At 37.3% G+C, this 22142-nt stretch overlaps 1 protein-coding gene across 1 annotated transcript in view; it reads right to left on the reverse strand.

Moving 5' to 3' along the window:
- The window catches only part of ASXL3 (ASXL transcriptional regulator 3), a 196229-nt gene extending 174410 nt beyond the window's left edge, over positions 1-21819 (reverse strand). Inside the window, exon 1 of the mRNA XM_070361800.1 lies at positions 21595-21819. Coding sequence (XP_070217901.1) covers positions 21595-21819 — 225 coding nt within the window. The remainder of the gene's footprint in view (positions 1-21594) is intronic.
- Positions 21820-22142: the final 323 nt, after the last annotated feature.

The following is a 22142-nucleotide window of genomic DNA, read 5'->3' on the forward strand; positions in this document are numbered from 1 at the left end:
GCGCATCCTCCTGCTGTATGTCTAATAATCCTATCAAAAATAAATTAATTTAGTTTGACATGAATTAACTTAGAGAATCCATAATGCCTTCCAGGGATCACTACTTCCATTTCTGTTTAATAATGCTCTGTAGAATTTTACTGAGAGTTGAGATAAAGCCCTACAGTCTGTAATTTCAACAAGTTTTTCTTGTTCTTTTTTTATAATAATAACAATAGAAAATACCCAATAGCTACCCTGCACCAAATTCTGTTCTAACATAAACACAAGCTTACTTGATCCTCACAACCACCACTTTATCATCATGGGAAGTAGTAACAGCCTCATCTTACGAGAGGTGAGGCAACTAAAATGCAGGCGTGTTCATTTGACTCTCCCAAAGTCCCGCAGTCATGAAGTGCTTCAGCTCTTGGAAAATTACCCCCCTGCTCTCTGCGGCTTTCCCCATGGTTATGAGCAGCACCCGTGATCATATCTGCAGATTTTTCTCAGTGTCTTGTTTGTCAAGCTCATATTTTATCATTTCTTATCTCATCTAAAACATAGGATATAACCTCTCTATTACTTTATTATATGTTCTTTTTAGAAATAGGCACTAATTTAAAGAAGAAAATACAGGGAATATTTCAAAACTTCATGCCCTGTGATCAAGCTGCTGTGATTCTGACCTAGAATACGGTACTAATTCTAAGGCAGCTAAAATGTAGAGACAAACGACCAGTTAAGTCCTATTAGCTTCAGGAAAGAAACATTGGTTTGTCAGAGAAGATCAAGTTTCCTATCCCTAAACTAAGAGGATCATGTCAAGTGAAATTCATACAGAGGCACTGGGTGGTAACAGGCAGGGTCCTCAATGAGAGTTTCACAAAAGCAAACACATAACATACGTAAGTTCATATTGCTGAATCTCTCACAAAATCTAAGCATAACATAAAAATATAATGTGTGTGTGTGTGTGCTTAGTCGCTCAGTTGTGTCTTACTTTTTGTGACCCCATGGACTGTAGCCCACTAGGCTCCTCTGTCCATGGAAGTCTCTTGGCAAAAATACTGGAGTGGCAGCCATGCCCTTCTCCAGGGGATCTTTCAGACCCAGGGACTGAACCCAAGTCTCCTACACTGTAGGCAGATTTTTCTACTGTCTGAGCCACTAGGGAAGCTCAAAAATATAATACTTGAGACTAATTAGGTAGACAGTATTCCCAAGATCTAATATGATTAAGTTAAAGAGTATATACCCTAATGACAACTTGGAGTTTATTTATACTTTACTACTAAAGGTAGAAGGACTTTCCAGGTGGCGCTAGCAGTATGGAGCCTGCCTGCCAATGCAGGAGGCATAAGTGATGTGGGTTCAGTCCCTAACTTGGGAAGATCCCCTGGAGAAGGGCATGGCAACCCACTCCAGTATTCTTGCCTGGAGAATCCCATGGACAGAGCCTGGAGGGCAATAGCCTATGGGGTTCGAAAGAGTCGTACATGACTGAAGTGACTTAGCATGCATGCACTACAGATAGATGTGACAACTCTGAAAAGCAGACTTGCAGCAGTAGAATAAGATAATATGAAAATTAAGAAGCTTAATTTGTATTTTTGTCCACATGTAGGAGAATAAACACCAGTCCATATGGAAGTCTCTGGTCAAGGTCAGTGTTCTCTTCAGCATAACATTATGAAGGAGTAATCAGCTGAGACTCAAAGTTTCCTTATCTTGGGAATCCTTACAAGGTGCTCATGTTAACAATAGCAGATAGTACTTACATAATACTGGGAAGAATTTTTAATAAAAATACACGAGACACTTTTATAAGAACCTGACTTACATTAAAATATTTCGTTTTCATAGTCACCAATCAAGGTAGGTATTATTTTTCTGTACATGAGAAAACTGAGATACAGATAAATTAAATCACTTATTCCAGGCTAGTCCCAAGTAACAAGCAGAGGGGAGATTCAAACTCATGCTCCTGAACTACAAGTGTTTCACCACCACCACATGATACCTTGTAGCAAAAAGTCCAAATTTAGTTGGAGGGTAATTGAACAGTACTACGAAAATGTAAAAAGAAAGTGGTCCCATTTTTCAAATCTTTCTATCATTCTGGACTTCCCTGATAGCTCAATTGGTAAAGAATCCACCTGTAATGCAGGAGACCCCAGTTCGATTCCTGGGTCGGGAAGATCCACTGGAGAAGGGATAGACTACCTACTCCAGTATTCTTGGGCTTCCCTTGTGGCTCAGCTGGTAAAGAATCTACCTGCAATGCGGGAGACCTGAGTTTGATCCCTGGCTCAGGAAGATCCCCTGGACAAGGGAAAGGCTAACCAAGAGTCCGACACGACTGAACGACTTTCACTTTCAGTCTATCACTAGGTATTTATCATACAGAAATCCTCAGCTCATCCTGCACATTCAATAAAACATCATTCTAAAACTATTTTTTAAAAAATACAATCTAAGAGAGAGAAGGTTAAATAAATGAAGGCACATACATCCCACAAAATAATACAGAGACATTGGAAGGAAAACATGTACTGATATGGAAGGATATCCACTAGAAAGTGATGAGTAAAAAATATAAACAAGCTTAAAAATAATACATATAGAAGAGGCATATATACAAGTACATGTGGTGTACATACAAATACACCCACAACCCCCCCACACACACATTCACACCAGATAAAAATATTCAAACATCTAACAATTGTTACCCTAGACAGTGGCAGAAAAGCAAAAGCTGAAGGAGGAAATTTCATATTCTTAAAATATTTTTGTATTTAGAAGCACAAATTACTTTCATAATCTTTAAATTGTATATTAAGATAATCTTTATATCATAAAACATATAATGGATACATATATAATATAAATTATATAATATTTAATTTAAAATCAATTTCAAAACAAAATAAAAATGAATATTCAAACAACAGCAGACACATTTATATACCCTCTACTGTAAAGCACAGTAGAGAAAATAAAATGCAGGTATATTGAATTTTTTCCAAAGCAAACATTATTCATCATTCAATCTGAGTCAGAATTCTTCAGTGTTATCCTTACAGACTAGCTTGAAATGACACAGCATCCAGATGCAGCTGCCAGAAGGAATTAGTTGCAGAATATATCTTGAGATAATTGTAGAAAATGACTTTGTTATATGGGATTATTTGATTCTGACCTCTTAAATGTTGAAGAATGACAAAAACAATGATGCTTGCTTTGTCACAGTTAATAGTAACTCTTCTCCTGACTGGAGCTAAACAACAGCACCATCTCCTCAATAATTAATTGATTTAACAAATATTTACTGAACACACACACACACCAAAATGAAATACAATAAAACATGCCATCATCATCTCTAGAGACACTTATCCTTTGGTTTACTATTGCTGAGGAGGGGAGGGTGGGAAGCATCAAATTCATTTAGAAATGACTTACAAAGGAGACTAACCTATGTCTTTTTTTATCTTCATTCAAAATGCTAGTTTAGTCTACATAGAAATGACCCTTCCCTATCCTATTCCAGTGATGATATTATAAATCAGAGTCCGTGGAAGTAATTATGGTCATCATGGTATTTTGTTTCTTTTTTGGTCATTGCTTTATATCCAATTACCTGGCACATGGAAAAACTTATACCTAATGAATGAAAACAAGATAAATAAATGGTAAGGAAGAGTTGATGTATTAGACTTCTTGTTTTGTGAACATATTACTCTCTTCTTTTGAGAAAAACTCTTCTCTACCTTGATTTTAATGGGGAACATTCTATTTCTGCAGATACTGAAGTTTTGTTGTTTAGTCACTATGTTGGATCTGATTCTCTGTGACCTCCTGGACTATAGCCCATCAGGCTCCTCTGTCCATGGGTTTCTCCAGGCAAGAATACTGGAGTGGGGTTGCCATTTCCTCCTCCAGGGGATTTCCTGACCCAGGGATCAAACTCATGTCTTCTGTATCTATTGCATTGGCAGGAGGATTCTTTACCACTGAGCCACCTGGGAAGACTCTCAGTAGCAGAATACCTATTATGAAAACTTACTTCTTTTTCATTGGTAACCCCAATTCTTAACCAAATAAAACTCAGAAATTCAGAGTTAGTCCTTTGTCAGGCATGCACTTTGATCATCCAGAGACAATAGTTAAAAGATTAAACAATTGTATAAAATTAGGAACTCTCCAGGCAAAGCTATAAATAATTCCCACAATAAGTCTTTACCCAGAACTCAACTCTGATGAATAATAGTTAAAAGAATTTCTGAATCCCAGGCTTCAGAAACAGGGCCAACATTTAAAAATATGAATCAGGTACACCAATATTTTAGTGATATAACCTACAGGCCTTCTATAGACCACAGGTTTCTGTGATATGTGTTTTCCTGTCTGTAAAGGAAAGCATGCATAAAAATCTACCGTAACTATTTATACTAAAAGCCAAGTCAAAGATCTCCCACCAGATTTACTGTACTCAAGTAATTAAGATATAATTAAAATATCTGCAACACAATTTACACTAAATACATTCTTGGGGCAATTACTTTAAGATTCTACTTGATGTATTACCTACCTTAAAATTAGCCAAGTTTTCCAGTTTTCCATCCAACCCTCCTTTCTGGTCCTGTTTCTTAAACTAAGTGCCAGAGGAATGAAGGCCATATTTATCAGGGCACAAAGCAAACAGAACTGGTTTCAATCAGCCCATATTTGTTGATATGAGGTACAGGCTGAGTCTCTTTAAGGCGGCAATGGAACATTAAAACTTACCTTCGCCAACAAAAGATTCTTTATGAAATCAGATAGTCCCTATTTGCTTTTTAGCCTTCCTCAGTCCTGATTTTACCAGCTGAGTTTTGCATACAACCAGGCTGCAAGCTCATTATACCACAATGCCACCTTTAGATGTCAGAATGAAGAAAAATTATTAGTTCCAATATGATCAAAATATCTATCCCTTTGAAAGAAATACAAATAAGAGTTACCTATTAACCAACTCTAAATTAGTGCTTTTATGAAGTCGCAGTTAGATTTTTCCCATAAGTTGTGATTTAGCATTATTGAATTATGCCTGAATATAAATTAGGCCAGATGTTTTTCTCCTAGAGTCACTCAACTATGGGCAGTAGAAATTAGGCTCAAAAGGAATCAAATTCTCCCTAGGAAATGATCTGCAGGAAAAGTTTTGAGAGTTCTGCTAACTACCTTGACATTCAGATTTTAAGCACTAACTACACCTGCTATCAGGTATAGAGAACCGACAGAAGAACAAACTATGGAATATCCTAGTCAGCTGGTACAAACGGAAGATAAACACAAAATGCATCATCTCTGTATTACTGGGAAATCATATGAGAAGACCAAAGTCTACTCTGTAATCCTAACAACTCAGTCATGGCCTTGCCTATAATAATTACAATGAAGTAGCTATACTTCCATATAAAGGCCAAGAAATTTTGAAGATAAGGAATTCATTGTGAAAATCAATGTCTCCTACAGATAAATTATGCCATAATGAAAAGTATAATATGTAAAGGGCTGTGCATGAACAACTCCACTGCTATTTGAGCAGATGACTGGTAGAAACATCTAGAAAATCTGGTTTTGAATTTTTGCTTCCAAGCATGGAATAGACTGGGCTGCACACTGGCAAGTTGAAGGGCTGAACAAACCTTGCTCGTCTGGTTTAAGATCCATGTGGTCAACACATTCCTTGGGTATGAAAATCTGCAGGCTCTCAAGACAAGTTTTCCTCATTTTCTCCCCCTTTTCCTACATGAAAAGGTAGGGCTCAATGGGGAGTCTGTCAGCTGTCAGGAGTTTCTCTGTGCTGTATCTAGAAAAGAGTCAAAACTGGTGGGAAACGGCCGGAGGGTGACTGAGCCCTCAATGCATGGGAAATGGAGACAGGACGCTCTGAGACAGACTGGGAAATATAATCCCTTAGTGGGGGCACTCCTTTCCACAAGCTCTCCTCTAGGCCAAAAGAGAGAGAGAGAAAGGAAAAGAAAGAAGGAGGTGTTATTACAGTGTCTGCTTTCCTCTTCTCAATGGGGTGGAAATCTGGTCATACCTTTGCAACGTGAAGCACACTTTGTCTGGACTTGGGAACCTGAGCTTGTTGAAAATGCCCAGGTGCCCTTTTTCTATCTCTTCAACTATCTTGGAACTCAATTCCTTGTTAACAGTAATTGTTTCACTCTCTCTGGTTAGAAATCTGTCCTCTTGAGTAGACAGATGGAAGGAAAAGCATTTTTTTTTTAATCAAGAAAAAACATAAACAGAATTATCTTAAGAGAAAATAGAAACAAATTTTCCTTGCAATGAAAATCCTCTACTGGTTTCTGGTTTGACAAATATCAAAGATATTTTTTACAGGAGAGGGTGATTTTACAAAGCAATTTAATGGAATGAAGAAGAAAACAGGGACTTAACCTTGTTTGCTTTACTTACCTCTTAAGCATGTAATTAAGCATTTACTGTCTCATAAACAAAGGGAAAGGGTGGCCTGGAACAAAAACATCCCGTGTTGCTATCAGAACTGTATCTGTCAGGAGGCAGGGATACAAAACAGTAAAAACCAACCCCCAAATCTTGGTGGATTAAAACAAATGCTGATTCCTCACTCACATCTGTATGTCCAAGCTAGAAGCAGGGTGACTGAAATTTCATCGTTATCAGCTTCTGTGATTAACACATTCAAGAAAGAAAAAAGCTGAATCAAACCCTGGATAGAGGGAACAAGACCATGCACCTGGTAACACCTACTTCAAGGGGCAAGAGGTGCCACCCTGTGCCAACCTACTGCCTATAATGAAAGAGCCAGTCAACCATTCATTAAAAATGAAGGAAGAAATTTAAAAATATAATTAGTAGAAAACTATCTTTTCATCTCTTTGAGTCTCTCGAACACAACTGAAAACACAGCTGACCCTTGAGCCACATTGGTTGTAACTGCACAGGTCCACTTACAGGCAGATGTTTCAACAATAAGTACTACACGATCCATAGCTGGTGGAATCCATTGATACGGAACCACAGATGAAGAGGAACTGAGGGGAGAGGGCACCAACTCTAAGTTATACAGGTTTCTGAATGTGCAGATGGTCAGTACCCCTAACCTCTGCGGTGTTCAAGGATCAAGTGCTTATTCAAAACACACAGAAAAAAAAATTAAAACAAAACACTAAGTTTTATCAAAGTCCTACTATTGTTCCCTCATCATTCATTTTTCTGGATGATACCTTTAATGTGCTTCAAGTTGCTTCTTTCTGAAAAGCTGCCTATGGCTATCATCTACACCAGGAAAATAACACACAAGTCATGAAAAGAATGGACTGGGAAAACGAGACTAATTTTTAAAGGGCCTCCTTCTCCACTGAAGCTTTTAACGAATGAAAATAATTTTATGAATCTTGCATTCTCTACCAATAAGCTGAACTCACTTAACAGTGAGTTCTGGAGCAAGGAAAAATAAAACAGTCATTAGGAGACTAAAAGGTAATACAATATCTGTATTTGCTCATTGATTTTTGTTTTTCCTACCGACAGTCCTTCGATTCCCGTTTAATTACTAGTACTTGGTTTGTGAAGACAGCATTAGCTAAAAGGGATAAAAACAGATATCTAAAAATTGGAGGAAGGATGAGAACAGGAGTCACATAGTATTTTTGTCTATACTTAATAGTGTTTTATTTTTACTTTTCTCATCTCCTCGTTAAAGATCCTGGTGGGCTAAGTGTGTTTTTCTCTTTATTCACAGTAGCATCTCTGCCTAGAATAGACCGTGCATAAACATCAAAAAGCTCAGTGCCATCAACCTTCATCCAAACTGAGAAGGTACGGTTACATTTCCACAAGGCTAAGGGAAAGAAAAAGGGAGAAGGAGAAGAAGAAATTTTCTAAGCACAACTTTTGTTTCCCTTAAGCTCTAGAAGAGAAATGCCGTTAAATGAATAAATAAGAAGTGACAGCCATAAGATTGTGATGGCCACGGAACTGTACATAAAACAGGGAGTTGCCATCTTATGCTGATCTTTTCTCAATATTCAGAGAAATGAGTGAGAGTTTACGCTAGGGAGAAGAAAAGTTTGCTCTCTTTCATTAAACTAACATTCTCTTAGGGTCACAATTGATCCTGTGAAAAAATCTTGGCATTTAGTCAGTGAATGAAAGTATTTACTTGCATCCAGAAAGAACCTGGAAGCCTCATCCAGAATTATATATTTCATGAATTCAGGTCATGAATGGTGCTAAACTATAAATATTATATAAAGACCATTCATATAGAGTGCTATTTAAAGAAACTGGTCTGTGAGGAAAAACAGAACAGAAACTATCCATTGTAATATCTAGCCTCTAAATCAGGAAAGTAAGTTCCAGAGGAAACGCTCCAAAGAAATCTTTACAATTTTTGCAATGGCTGTCTTGGCTTTAACATCTTGAAAATGTGAAACAAATAATCATAAAACTAATACCAGGAAGAAGGAATAAAAAAGTAACTTTAATATGCTTAATGTCTAGAACTCTGAGCATGGGCAGACATGGGTTTTAATCACTGCTCTACTAATAACTGGGCTTCCCTGATAGCTCAGTTGGTAAAGAATTAGCCTGCAATGCGGGAGACCTGGGTTTGATCCCTGGGTTGGGAAGATCCCCTGGAGAAGGGAAAGGCTACCCACTCCAGTATTCTGGCCTGGAGAATCCCATGGACTGTATTGTCCATGGGGCAACAAAGAGTCGGACACGACTGAGCGACTTTCACTTTCTTCTCCTACTGACGAGCTTAGCAAGCTAATTCGCCCTCTCTGAAAGCAGAAGGAATGGCATGTATAATTTGTTTTTCTGGCATACTTTCTATCTCCCTTTTATTGGTGCTTTTGCATAATTTTCTTCTGCTCCAAGTCATTGCTGCATGGTAATCAATCATGCTACCTGATCCTGGCCACTGCTGCTGGTGAGAGATGAGTAAAACAGTCAAGTAGGACAAAATAAAGACTACCCTGAGAGGGCATTTAAAATAACAACAATAATAATAAAGAGGAGGAGCAGGGAAAGTGGTTTGTTTTATGCTTGGAGGATGCAGCTCTGGGGTGCCAATGAGCATCTTATCTTGACCAAGACTTCTATCAGATCCTGGCTGCAGCATTAAGCCAAGAAAAAACAAAGATAAAAGATGGAGAGAAAGCAAATATTTTGATGATAGTCTCTATATCTCTTTACCCACTTACAATTTACTGACTTCCACCCTTGGATTTCTCAGTTAAGTGGGACTTTTTGCTTAAACTAGTTTTCACTAAATTTATTTCACTTGCAACTGAGAGAAACTTAACTGGCACTCTTAATCTCAATTTCTTCATTTAAAAAAGATGGACTATGCTATAGGTTTGCACCATAGGTTTGCACTTAGTCTCCTAGGTTTGCACTTAGGATTAAACAATATAATGTATATAATAAGTTAGTGTACTATCAGGCATATAAGTACCAAATAAGCATTATTTAAAAAAACTCTTATTAGCCATTTTTAGTCATTACTTTAACAACAGTGATTTTAATTATTAGTTACTTTGGTAATAGTAATAGTTTATGATATCTGATATATAAAGTCTGTTTCATCATTATATCAGATTTCTACACTCTCAAAAGGAAACTGTGACATCAAGTTGTAAATATTTTGCAAGCATGCTCAGTCACTAAGTCACGTCCAATTCTTCAACTCTTTGCAACCCCATGAACTGTAGCCCACCAGGCTTCTCTGTCCATGGGATTACTCATGCAAAAATACTGAAGTGGGTTGCTGTTTGCTTCTCCAGGGAATCTTGCTGACCCAGGGAATGAACCCATGAGTCCTGCAATGGCAGAGGAATTTTTTACCACTTTACTACATGAACCACCAGGGAACTCCTTATAAATGTTTTACTTACATGTATAAAGGAGATTATTTACTTTGTAAACATTTCCAATCCGTGTTGTAATAAATATACTATATAACTCTTCTCTTGGTTTGTAAGTCACAGAAAGCCTTTATAAAGTAAGATACATCATTGAATCTTACTAAAATCAAACATAAAAGACTACTTTTATGTTACTGAATTTCTACTACACTTTGCAACTTAAAATTTACAGAAAAGTATCTCTTGGGCTTCAAGGGGTTTTTTGGGGGTTTTTTAATGTTAATCTCCCAAAGGTCAAGTTCCATATTTTATTGAATTCACAGGGTACGTAACATATTAATGGCAGGAATTGAATATGTTTTCATTGCCATTAACTTCAACAAAGTATCCCAAAATAATAAAAGAGGCTAGTGAATTGACAGTACACACAGATTTTTCAAAACCTATCAGTTGTCCAACTGAGTCTCAGAAAATCAGATCCCTTCTCTAGGCTGTACAATGACAATTCAGCAATGACATGGAAATAAATCAATAAGAAATAAGTTTTATAGGTCTACAGATCTTCTGAAAACTTAAAAAAAAAATTAGCTACAAGAGCTCCTCTGAAAAATCTTCTTTGACTCATTCACTTTATTCAACTATAATTAGCACCCTCTTAACCTGATATAGTACATCAGGTACTCAGGAAATACTTATAAACAAGAAAGTAAACAAGTAATTATAATAACCGTCCCAACTATGAAGTGCTTTGCTGCTGCTAAGTCACTTCAGTCATGTCCGACTCTGTGTGACCCCATAGACGGCAGCCACCAGGCTCCCCCATCCCTGGGATTCTCCAGGCAAGAACACTGGAATGGGTTGCCATTTCCTTCTCCAATGCAGGAAAGTGAAAAGTGAAAGTGAAGTCGCTCAGTCGGGTCCGACTCTTCGCGATCCCATGGACTGCAGCCTACCAGGCTCTTCCATCCATGGGATTTTCCAGGCAAGAGTACTGGAGAGGGGTGAAGTGCTTTGGGGATATACAAAAACTTCTTAAAGGAAGTTGAACTCTGAAGGAAGTGTTAAGAATTTACCAGATGAAAAGAATACAAGGGGAGGAAGGAAAGATTTACAAAGAGAAGGAACATGTACAAAGTTGAGACAAAATATGGGGCAGTATGATAAATTCAAAGATCTAATAGTACTTTCATATTAAGGTGTTTAAAATGCCAATGGTGAGAGAATCAAGCAACGAAACTGGAGATGTATGCAAAGGACAAACCTGAAGGATCCTGAAACAAGGGCCATGATGCTCTTAGAATCATGGGAAGCTACTGAAAGGTATTTGAAAAAGAGATGTTTTCTGCATTCCCCATTAGCAGCTCCAGATTCACTTTTTAGCCTTCTCTACTCAGCTTCATGACCCAGTAGGCTGACAACCATGAATTTCCCCACTGGAAGTCCTCTGTCTTCTGACTTATACATGGATTCAGCCATAGGAGGCACCAACTGGAGATCAGAAGATGGAAGGAGTGGAGTCAGAATGACAATGAGCATGCTTCTCCCCCTTGCAGGGGTGAGGGATGGCACTGGCTATGTTTTACTTCTGATCCTTCTATAATAAGAGCCCACATCTCTGTAGTAACCGCTCTCTGCTCTCCTTGGCCCTTCAAGTCTAAGAATAGTAACATCCTTCTGCTGGTAATATCCCTGATTTGTCTATATCTTGTTCTTTTCTTTTATTGTGCCCTAACTTTCTTTAATCACGCATTATAAGATAATGCCATCTGTTTCCTATAGCAGCTTAGTCAGGCTCAAGGGGATAACATGAACCAGTTCTTCCTTTAAAAAAGCAGCTGTGGATGTAATAAGGAGAATGAGTCTGAGTGGAAGCAAGTCTGGAGTCAGTAAAACCACTTACAAGGTTGTTGTATCAACTTAATGAGAAGATGGGAACTACCAGGCACTAACATTAACTGGCACCTTCTAATGTCAGACACTGTACTTAAGTACCTTATGCACGTTATCTTATTTAAATATTCCAACCACTCTGTAATGCCATTATTCCCTTTAATAGACAATTGAACTAAAATTGAGAGATGTTAAATAATTTGCCCAAGGTCAAACACATAGTAAGTGGCAGAAATGAGCCTCAAACATAAATCTGCCTGACTTTTAGGCCTGTCATTAATCTATATTCTTTCCCAAACCCATACACTGCCTGAGTCAAGATAAATTACAGTGGAAATGGATATGTGTAGCATGTAAAGACAAGGATTTGCAAATTTGAAGAAAAGGAAATAAAACTGGCATAACTCAGTGATTACTGGATAAAAAGAAAAAAAAATACAAAAGGGCATTAACGATGACAAGAAGGTTTCTAGTTTGAGGAACTACAGAGAGGGCAATGGCTTTCACTGAGAGAAGAAAAATACAGAGCAGAATTGCTGAGAACAGGAGGTGGAAAGAGGTGGGGCATTCAGTTTTAATCTTCAGTTGGCTTTATTGCCACTATGAATATATAAACATAGATGCTTCCACGACAGTGGTGAAGAGGCCATATACACCTTCTCATCAGTCTTCAGCAGCCAAGGTATAGACTTGGGAGCTACAGTCTGACAATTAGATGCATCTGCCTGTGAATTTGAATCTTGAGTATTGGATGCAAAGACAGAGGAGACTATAATACATTCATATGATACACTGGGAGCAACAGCAGTGTCCAATGTCAGCACTAAGTCACAGAGGTGACCATTATTGTGCTAGTGGTGTCCACAGCCACAATCCAAGTAGACTGTTCTTGCAGCATGACTGTGTGTATTTCTGCTGCACATACTCTATTGATCTCTGCTGATTTTTCCAACCTCCTTTTTTTAAGAAGAAGGTGATGACTTCCCGATGACTATATAAACTACTTTATGGTCTCCCAAAAAAGCTCATTTTCTATACTTAAGTTAGCAACAAGTGGTTTCTGTTGCTTGCAATCCACAATTCTGACCAGCCAAGCCAGCATATCCACTACTGTATCCTGTTCTATATTAGGGAAGTCCTTTCCACATTGTATTTAAATCACTGCTAACGCATAAACTAAACTATTAGATGCTGTGGGAACACTTAGAAGACTTCAAAGAATTCATGGCCTGCTGGGGACACAAGACAATATAAGTTCTATACCAAAACATGATTAAAATTTTCAAGTATAAAAAGGCAACAATTAAGTTTACTCTTTAAGAAAAGTATGGAAAGGAAATGGCAACTATTTCCACTATTCTTACTTTGCAAATGCCATGGACAGAGGAGCCTGGCTGGCAATAGTCCACGGGATCACAAAGAGACACAACTGAGCAACTAAACATACATGCTAAAAAGTAAACTCTGGATACCAAGCATAATAACACAAAGACAAACATTTAAGACAAAGCATTAAAACTTCATAACTTCAAGGATAAAGAGAACATGTAAAATCTCTCAGATACAAAAAGCATATTACTTCTTTAAAAAGTAACAATGAAACTCACCACAGACATTACAACCACTGATGCAAGAACATAATGAAGAAACATCTCCAATGTACTAAGGATAAAGCAACTGTCAACTAAGACTTTTATAACTAGTTAAATTATCACTCAAAGGTGAGAGCAACATAGAATATCTTAATTTTTTCCTACCAAGTTTTTCCCTTTATTTTCTAATGGAAGATGAGCTGAACTTTGTGAGAATAAAAATCTTGTTGAATTATAATCCACACATTTGATGGATAATACTTCCTAAAGGCCAAGGTTGATCACTTTTGTACACATAATCTTTTTTTTTTTTTTTTTTTGTACACCCAATCTTGACTACATTAAGATTAAAATTATGAGAACAGGGGGGATTGGGGGAGAGGGTATGGATGATTAGGAAGGATTGGCCACTAGTTCACTTTTTCTTAATTCTTATAATTGCATATGAGTCTGGAACTAACTTAAAACACAAAAGCTTAATAATCAAGTTTTTAAGGGGTGGACAAACAAAAATATATCAGAAATGCAAAGCCTGTGAACCCAGAGACCCTTGATTAATTTTTTTAAAAAGCTGTTAAAGGAGGCAACTTAGAGTGAATGCAATATGACAAATAAAGTTGAGCATGGAAGTTAATAAAATGTTATTAATTTATGTCATATTAAAAATAACTATGTTTTAAAAGAATTTAAAATAAATATGAGGCTGCAGAAATTACTACATGATGGGAAGGTTGGTGTGATGTATAATGGATAGAACATGTTAAATTCTTGATACTATTAGGGAAAACAATCATATATCACTTTTAAAAAAGTATTTCCAAGGTTAAAATGAGTTTCCCATGACCTGCTGAACTTTAACTTAAAGGTAATCACAAAACTATAAGCAGAGGAATGATTCAGTAAGATCAAATGTGTTCGAGAAAGATTAATACAGCTTCACTAAGTAAAATTTGGAAAACAAATTAGGTTCAGAATTAGTTGGAAGGTCAGCACTCTGTAAAACACAGAGAATGAAAAAAGGAGGAGCTAAATGTGAGCTATAGTTAGAATTTCCACCCTTCACAGATATTATTTATGCTCATACAGGTAAGTGCCCTCCAGACAGGAATGATATCCTTTCCTGTTGTGGACCCAATGCATTGCACATTTGTGGGAGGTTGCCAATGAATATTTAACTGAACTGGATGAATTTCATTTGGAATATCCATAGTGCAAGGAGATAAACAATAAAAATTGTTAGTATAAATCCAAATTTAAAGAAAAAATCAAGACTAGAGTTCTTGTCCTGGGATACCCGCCACTGAAGTGGGTGCGACTGCTCAAAGACAGGATAAAACTGAGAATAAAAAGGAGGAGGGAGATGTAATTCTGAGATATAGCAATGTGAAGAGGGAAGCTGAGAGGAGACCCTACAACAAGCAGGAAAGAGCAACAGTGAGGCAAAGAAAACAAGTAAAATATCAAAGTTTAATTCAGAATGTTTAATTGAATTTCCAGAATTGACTCAAAAGAGATTAAGAGGACCAAAGTAAACAGGGAATTCAGGAATGACAATTTCTAATTTTGAGATTTTGAAGATATGACAACACATATTTTAAAGCAAGGAGATTTTCTTATAAAAAAATTTTCAAATAATGAGTGTCTGTTGTGTGTGCATGATAAGGAGGGGGAGGAAGGGGAGGGTGGTGGTGGAGAATACAGAGTCCTGATGGTCCAGACACAGACTTAGTTCTGCAGCAATGTCAACAAGGTTTCTATACACGTGCAAATTACATGTATAGTCATTTATTCCAGACATTAAAAAAAAAAAAATTAAGAAAAACCAACAGCCTCACTATATATCATGTCTTCTTCATGACTAAGCTGGAAAACAAGCCCAAAAACCCAATTTCAATTTCTAATTTCTTGAATTCATTAAAACAGGTTTCACTACATGAAAGTTAACAAAATCCTGAAAATACCATCTGTCCTCTGAATAAGATGAAGAGGGTCCCTCCCATTCCCTTCGTTAAATCATAGATCATACACTCAGAAATCAACTGTAGGATTAGTAAAAAAAAAAAAAAAGAAGAACACTTGCCAAAAAAAATCAATTTTGGAATTATTTTAAAAATCATTAAGCTTTTCATGGACTAACGTATGCTACAGATAAACTGATATAAACTATATCATAAAGTCAATTATACATCTATATACTTAGACAAAAATCTTACAAGTTCTAAGCTTGTCCATTAAGTATAAATTCCACTGCCTTGGAGAATTCCTCAGGTTCTAAAAGATCCACCGAAGCTACGGTCTTAGATGTCATTTAAGTTGTATATTGCAGCTATTAAAGTCAGTGTTCTGACAAGCCCTTTGGCTCTAACCCCAGGGCATGAATTTGCCCTAAAACTACATAAGAATGTGTCAGAGGGCTACATGTCAATCAACCATGAGAAGTGCCTATTCCCAATTTGGTGTTGTCAGTTGCTGACATTAAAACCAGCAACAGTTAATTGTTATCCATTTCAAGTGGGACTAGGGAGGGAAGAGGAGAGATAGGTGTCTAAGTTCAGGCAGATAAAGCTGTTAATTGCTAGCCTTTTATGTAGATTTGTTTAATAATGAAAACAATGTCGCTAATCATATAATGTTTCTATTTGTTCCCCAAGGGCTCTTCAGGGAAAGTTTCAGCCAGGGCTAGATTTCCACAGCTACCAACTGTGCAGGGACAAAGGCAGAACAATCAAGGCTCTGAGTGCTGGCAAATAGCGGAAAGTCCTTCTATACAGATGCCCCTCCTTCCAGTCCCACCAGGAAGGAGCCAGGATCTGCTCCAGAGGACCTCAGGGGTGGGGGAGAGTGTAGTTTAAATTATGAATTAACAACAGCAGCAGCAGCAGCAGTGTGCAAAGTTTTGATGCTTACAAGAAGGGGGGGAGAAGGAAATGAAAGACAGGCAATCTGAAAGGTGGTCAGTAAGTCTGATGGAGGCTTGAATCCTCCCTATGCCTCCATGCAACAAATCAGTTAAATTTACATCAGTTAAAATGCTTGTATTATTTTTAAAATATCAGACAGCACAGAATTTTTCAAAGGACTTATGCCAGCCCTGCTCCTTACAAACAAGGTGAAGATACTGAACACATCATTAAACCACACACACTAGGAGAATGAGTTACTGAGCAAACCCCTGCTATCCACAGATCTCAAGGGAGTATATTCAGCAAATGAGTGGTCTGTATACATTTTCTATGAATGCAATGTACAATACTTACTAATGTTTACTTTTCCTCATTTGGAAGGCTATGACACAGAACAAAGTTGTGTTTTTTTAAACAAAATATTTCTAACATCAATTTTGGTTTTAGATTCTCCAAGTAACAGAGGCCCCTCTCTATAAGGAATAGTCATTTGGGAGTATGTATGTACACCGTGTGTTTCTACCACCCCACTGCCCCATCAGCCCCATGCTCCAATTTACAACGTCCAGCTCTCTTAAAATGACTTTTCGAACCCCTCCCCAATTGAGTCACAATCTAATTTTCAACTTTATTGCAGTGCAAGTTCCCCTCAAGTCTTCTGAGATTTCTAGACTGGTCTGTTCATTGTGCCCTGAATACTTCCTCTCACCTAACATCACACCTTTGTCCATACAGTTCTCTCTTCCTAGAAAGTTTCTCTCATCACCTGTTTAATCTTACTCATATTTCAAGGACAAATGAAGCTTCACTTAGTCCAGTAAGCCTTCTTCAGTCAACTTCTCCCTTCTGTAAATGTATAAACTAGCACCTCTTGATCACTCATGTGATGCCCAAGGATGGTGTCTGTCCGCTCAGTCACCCTCCAGGTTCTGAACTCCCCCACCGAATTCTACACTCCTTCAGAAGATAAGTTTGTATTGCCCCTGGCATTTGACCCATATGCTATGTAGGAGCCCTCAGAATATTTAGGGACTAAACTTCACATTTCCAATGCATTTCAGTGACATGTTAAATGATTACATTATTAAAAATTAAATTTAATTACTTTATCAGTTTGTTGTTCTGTGGTGAAATTCCTTTACAGGTATAACTCTACAAGTCTAAAAGCTACCATATGCTCATCTGTGACCAAAGAATTTGTCAAAGAGAGAAAAACTTAAGAAAGAATTCTTAAAATTCTCTTTCATGTCAGCAGGAAATAAAAAATTAACAACCTATACACTGCCCCAAGTTCACATCCCTCATTTTTTTTTCCCAACTTGAAACTCCTTTTTTTTTTTTTTTCCTATAGAGGCACAGAGCTTGCTAACTCTTTTCCATCTTTGAAATTGCAAAATGAAAATTTAGGTTCCATATCTGAAAGAAAGATGATGATACAGACATAAAGAAATGATGCTATGTGTGAATCACAGAAAACAGCTGAAGCAAGCCAACTGAAATGTAAGCTATTGAAAATAAAATTCCATTTGCCAAACACATCAGCCAGTCTCTTAAACGAGTAAGCACTGTCACAGTTATGCTCATGTACACCTTTGGGGCTTACCCCAAATCACAAGTCAAATGTTCTCCGCTCTTACAAAGGCCTGGTCCTAACCTAAAATCTAAGCACCACTAACACAGTGAGAAAATGCCAAAAGCAAGACCAGTGCTCTCTGCTCTACCCTATGTTCATCACCCCTGAAAAATTACATTTATTTCTAAAATACAAAGACAAAAGGCAAGGCAACCAGTAAATGAACAATTATGAATTGTTTTCTACTTTAACAGCTACCATTACCATTCAGCACTATTTGATAAAAACCTAACAGTTTATTTAGAATATAATGCATTATGCAAAAGAATCTTCACTGTGCAAAAGATTCACACAGATTTCCTTTAATTAATAAAGCCCTACTTAATTTTTAATACAGTATGATTTACAAAAGTTCAATTTACTTAAAACCTTCAGTAACTCTGCTAGGGCATAAAGGAGTACGTGCCTGCTTTTTTCCCAACAATGAGGCAAATTTGCCATTAAAATTTTTTCCAAAGGTCACCTTGAACCCCCCCCACCCCCCAAAAAAAAACCCACCGATATTCATTATCTGTGTGAATGTATCTAAACCACAAGCAAATAAATCAGCCATGTTACCAAGCACAAAGCTATTGAGGATTGTTAAGATTTATTTTCAGGTGCCAGTGAGACTAAACAAAGATTGTAAGGAACAAAACAAATAGAAGGAAACTCGGGGAACAAATTAATACATTGAACCATTATCTTAACAGGAGCACTCCCTATAGAACAAACTGATGAAACTATCAAAAAGCACTTCTCAAAGCAACAATTTTGCATGTCAAAAAAAAGAGAGAATTAACCTAGACTAAATATATAAATAACAGTATGTTCTGTGTTAAGCCAGTAACAAAGAAACCCCTTAGTGCAGTAAAACAAAGTCCTGTCAAATCCCCATTTTTTACAAAGAAGCATGAAGATCCTTTCACAATGGTTTAAACTGTATTTATAGTAACAGAGTGAAGACTTGAGATAAAAGTCAAAAGGATTAAAGTCAAAGCCCCAGCTCGACATGAGTTATGGTTTTGATTTTTATTCTTATTGTGGGCTACAAATATTAAGACAGAAGACACTTCCATGTGATTGTGGGATCCTCTGAGACTCTACAACCTTAGAGGAGCAGATAAAACAGATGAAAATGCATCTGGTTTGGGAGCAGACTCCATATTAAATGGCCCTGCGCTAAGTAACAACCACAACTGCAGAAGGCCGAGGAGGAGGGGGAGAGGCTGAGGGCTGAAATTTCTGCAATTGATGCAGGGCAGAAAGGAAAAAAAGGGGGGGCAAAGATGTCATATTACTATTTTAAAATGGCAGCCTGTTAATAATCACCACATTCCTGAAAATACAGGGGAATTATGCCACCAGTCCTCCTTTCCTAAGATAAACAAACCCACCACATCCAAACAGGACATACTTCTATGAGAAAATTGGTGGAGCTTGATAGCTACATCTCCATCTAAAACAAAATCCCTGGAGCTGCCACTCAGTTTACAGATTTGGATGCCGGATACTTTTCTTACAAAGAAAGAAACCAAAATTCTGTTGTTTAAGGGAAGTTCTAAGTTACTCTGGAAAGAACTGCTCTTCCTTATACATTTTTCTTAAAAATGAATACCAAGCTACACTTCAATATGAGCTTTTGGTCTCAGTTCAAAAAATCTACTTTGCATTTCCTCTGACCTGATATCCTTCCGTTCAAGATAATCACATGCAAACACACATACATACACACCAGTAGAATATATATATGTACATATATATATATATATACACACACATATATAGATATACACACATATGTATATAGATATATAAAAGTATACATGGCATATTTTTGAAGATTATTCTTAATGTTAATTTGGATACTTTCTCTTTAGTTCATATATTGCAAGAACCACATACTGAGCTGCATATTTTCTATCGATCTTTAGTCTTTGGTTTTAAAATCAGACATCTGGTTTAACATTTGATGGAGAAAAGGCTAAAAATTCTTTACCACTACCACAGCAAAATCAGCAGTGGCAGTGTGAAAATGTAAAATAGGACTTCTATCACAGAAATGCACACAAAAAAAGGCATTTCTTTTTCACTGAGTATAATACTATCACTTTTAAGAGTAAAAATGTTTCTCGTGCAAGTTTGGAAGAGAGTTTGTCTATATGCATTCACATAACCATAAAGAAAATATGAAAAATTGTCACTGTTACCCAAATGGAATCATTTCTCCTTTTTTACCAAATAAGTTAAGAATGATCATAAGTCACTATTATAAATGGCAAATTTCTGAAAAAGATATTTACAGTAACAATTATTTGCTCCTTTATTCAGTATTTTATTTCAACTGTCAACATTTTGAATACATACACATTTGTACAACTACCAGGGGAAAAATAACTTGAACCAAATTGAAAAATTACCATAACTACTAGTTCAATATGTCTAGTTAAAACAGAGACATCTGGTCCATCATTAATTCTTTTGTGTTGATGACCCCTAGCGTGTCTTTTCCCATCAATGAACTTTGCAAGAGGAAAATGAAACTTTGAACAAAAAACATGTAACTCTGAAACTGATTTCGAGATTTATCACTCCAAGACAATTATATCAAATAAAGTGTAGTACTTTCAAGAATAGCAACATATACTGATTGAATACAAATGGTTAGCTTTAAATTCCATCAGAATACTGTTATTTATTAAGAATTCTCTGCAGGCAGATATAGCTAATTCATGAACCATTATTTTAAAATATTTATAAATCAACTCATTGTTCACTTGTTTAAAATATATACACTGAAGCTCTATAATAGCACTTGACTGCCACTCCAAGGAACTGGAATAATGCATTTTCAGAAGCGGTGCACACCCCCCACACAATTCTGAATTAATGGCTGAGCAAACAATAAATAACCTACTCTGCTCTAGCAAAAATCCAGTGATAACATCAATCTGGCATTTACTTAACACTGCTTACTTTTCACATATTCCTTACAAATAAGTTCACTCTCGCAGATGCAGTTCATTAGAGAATGACTATTACCTGCCCATTCATCCGCGGAGACTGAGTGATTTGGCGATTAACAGGACCGCAGATAAAGACAGAAATCATAGCATACACTATTACAAATTAAAAATGAATAAAGGGGCCCGGCCACTTCAGCTACCAATAACTAGAATGCAATTAAGAAGGACTTCTGTCACTTCTGCGCAGGGCAATAGGGCCAATTATCTAAAACCCTTTGCCAGAATCCAGAAACATACCAGCAAGGCCCTTCAACCAAACTCAGATAATTACTTTTGACAAATGTTCTCCTTGAACATGATGTAGTTACTCAAAAGCTTAAAAAAAAGAAAAGAAAAGAAAAGACCACAGTTATAGTAAAACAATCTTTAAAAGTCAACCCAGTAACATATCCTGGGGTTTTCAGCTCCCCCCACCCCCACCCCCGCTGCATGCAGCCTGCTTTCTTTTGGTCAATTTATAACAGATAGTAAGTTGGTGAATAAATATTTAATTTATGCAACCGAAAGCCTGAAAGGCTAAGCTTCAAATGCAATGCCTTGCATTCCCGTGAGACACACTGTACAGAAATATCCTTAAAAAAAAAAAAAAAAACCGTTTACAGCTGTCCGTTTAAAGAAGATGAAGAAAAAAAAGAGAGAGAGAGAAAAAAACCCACACGTACACATACATCAAACCAAAGACGCCGACGCCCCTCTGCCAACCAGCATTTCTATAGAGACATTCTTTCGCTGATTAAAACGTAAGCTCCGAACGGTTAAAGAAAAGGAAAAGCAGCGAAGTAACACCGCCCAGGAAGCCAGCAGCGAAACACACCTAGCTGTACACTCTTCATAACCCCCCGCTACAAATGACACTGACTCAACTTCGCGAAACACAGACACACACACCCGGACAAACATACTCACAAATGGCACACACGTGCATGGAATGTACACACAAACATCGGGCTGAGCACAATACCTACAAACACCATCGAACTTGAGCCACACAAAACCTGCACGTATCAGTGTGCATACATAATGCACACGACACGGCACACAGAGCCGCCACGACGGAGCCCACATGCAACATGCCCCACAAGTCCGGGTCGGACACACACCGGGCATGCACGTGTGAAATGTATGAACTCACAAACGTCGAAACCCACACAGACCGTGCACGGAGAGTTATCGATGGAATTCCGGGGGGTGGAGGGGCCGGGAGGGAGTGGTAATTGCCACAC

The sequence above is a fragment of the Bos mutus genome, chromosome 24, assembly GCF_027580195.1.
Source record: "Bos mutus isolate GX-2022 chromosome 24, NWIPB_WYAK_1.1, whole genome shotgun sequence".
NCBI lineage: Eukaryota > Metazoa > Chordata > Mammalia > Artiodactyla > Bovidae > Bos > Bos mutus.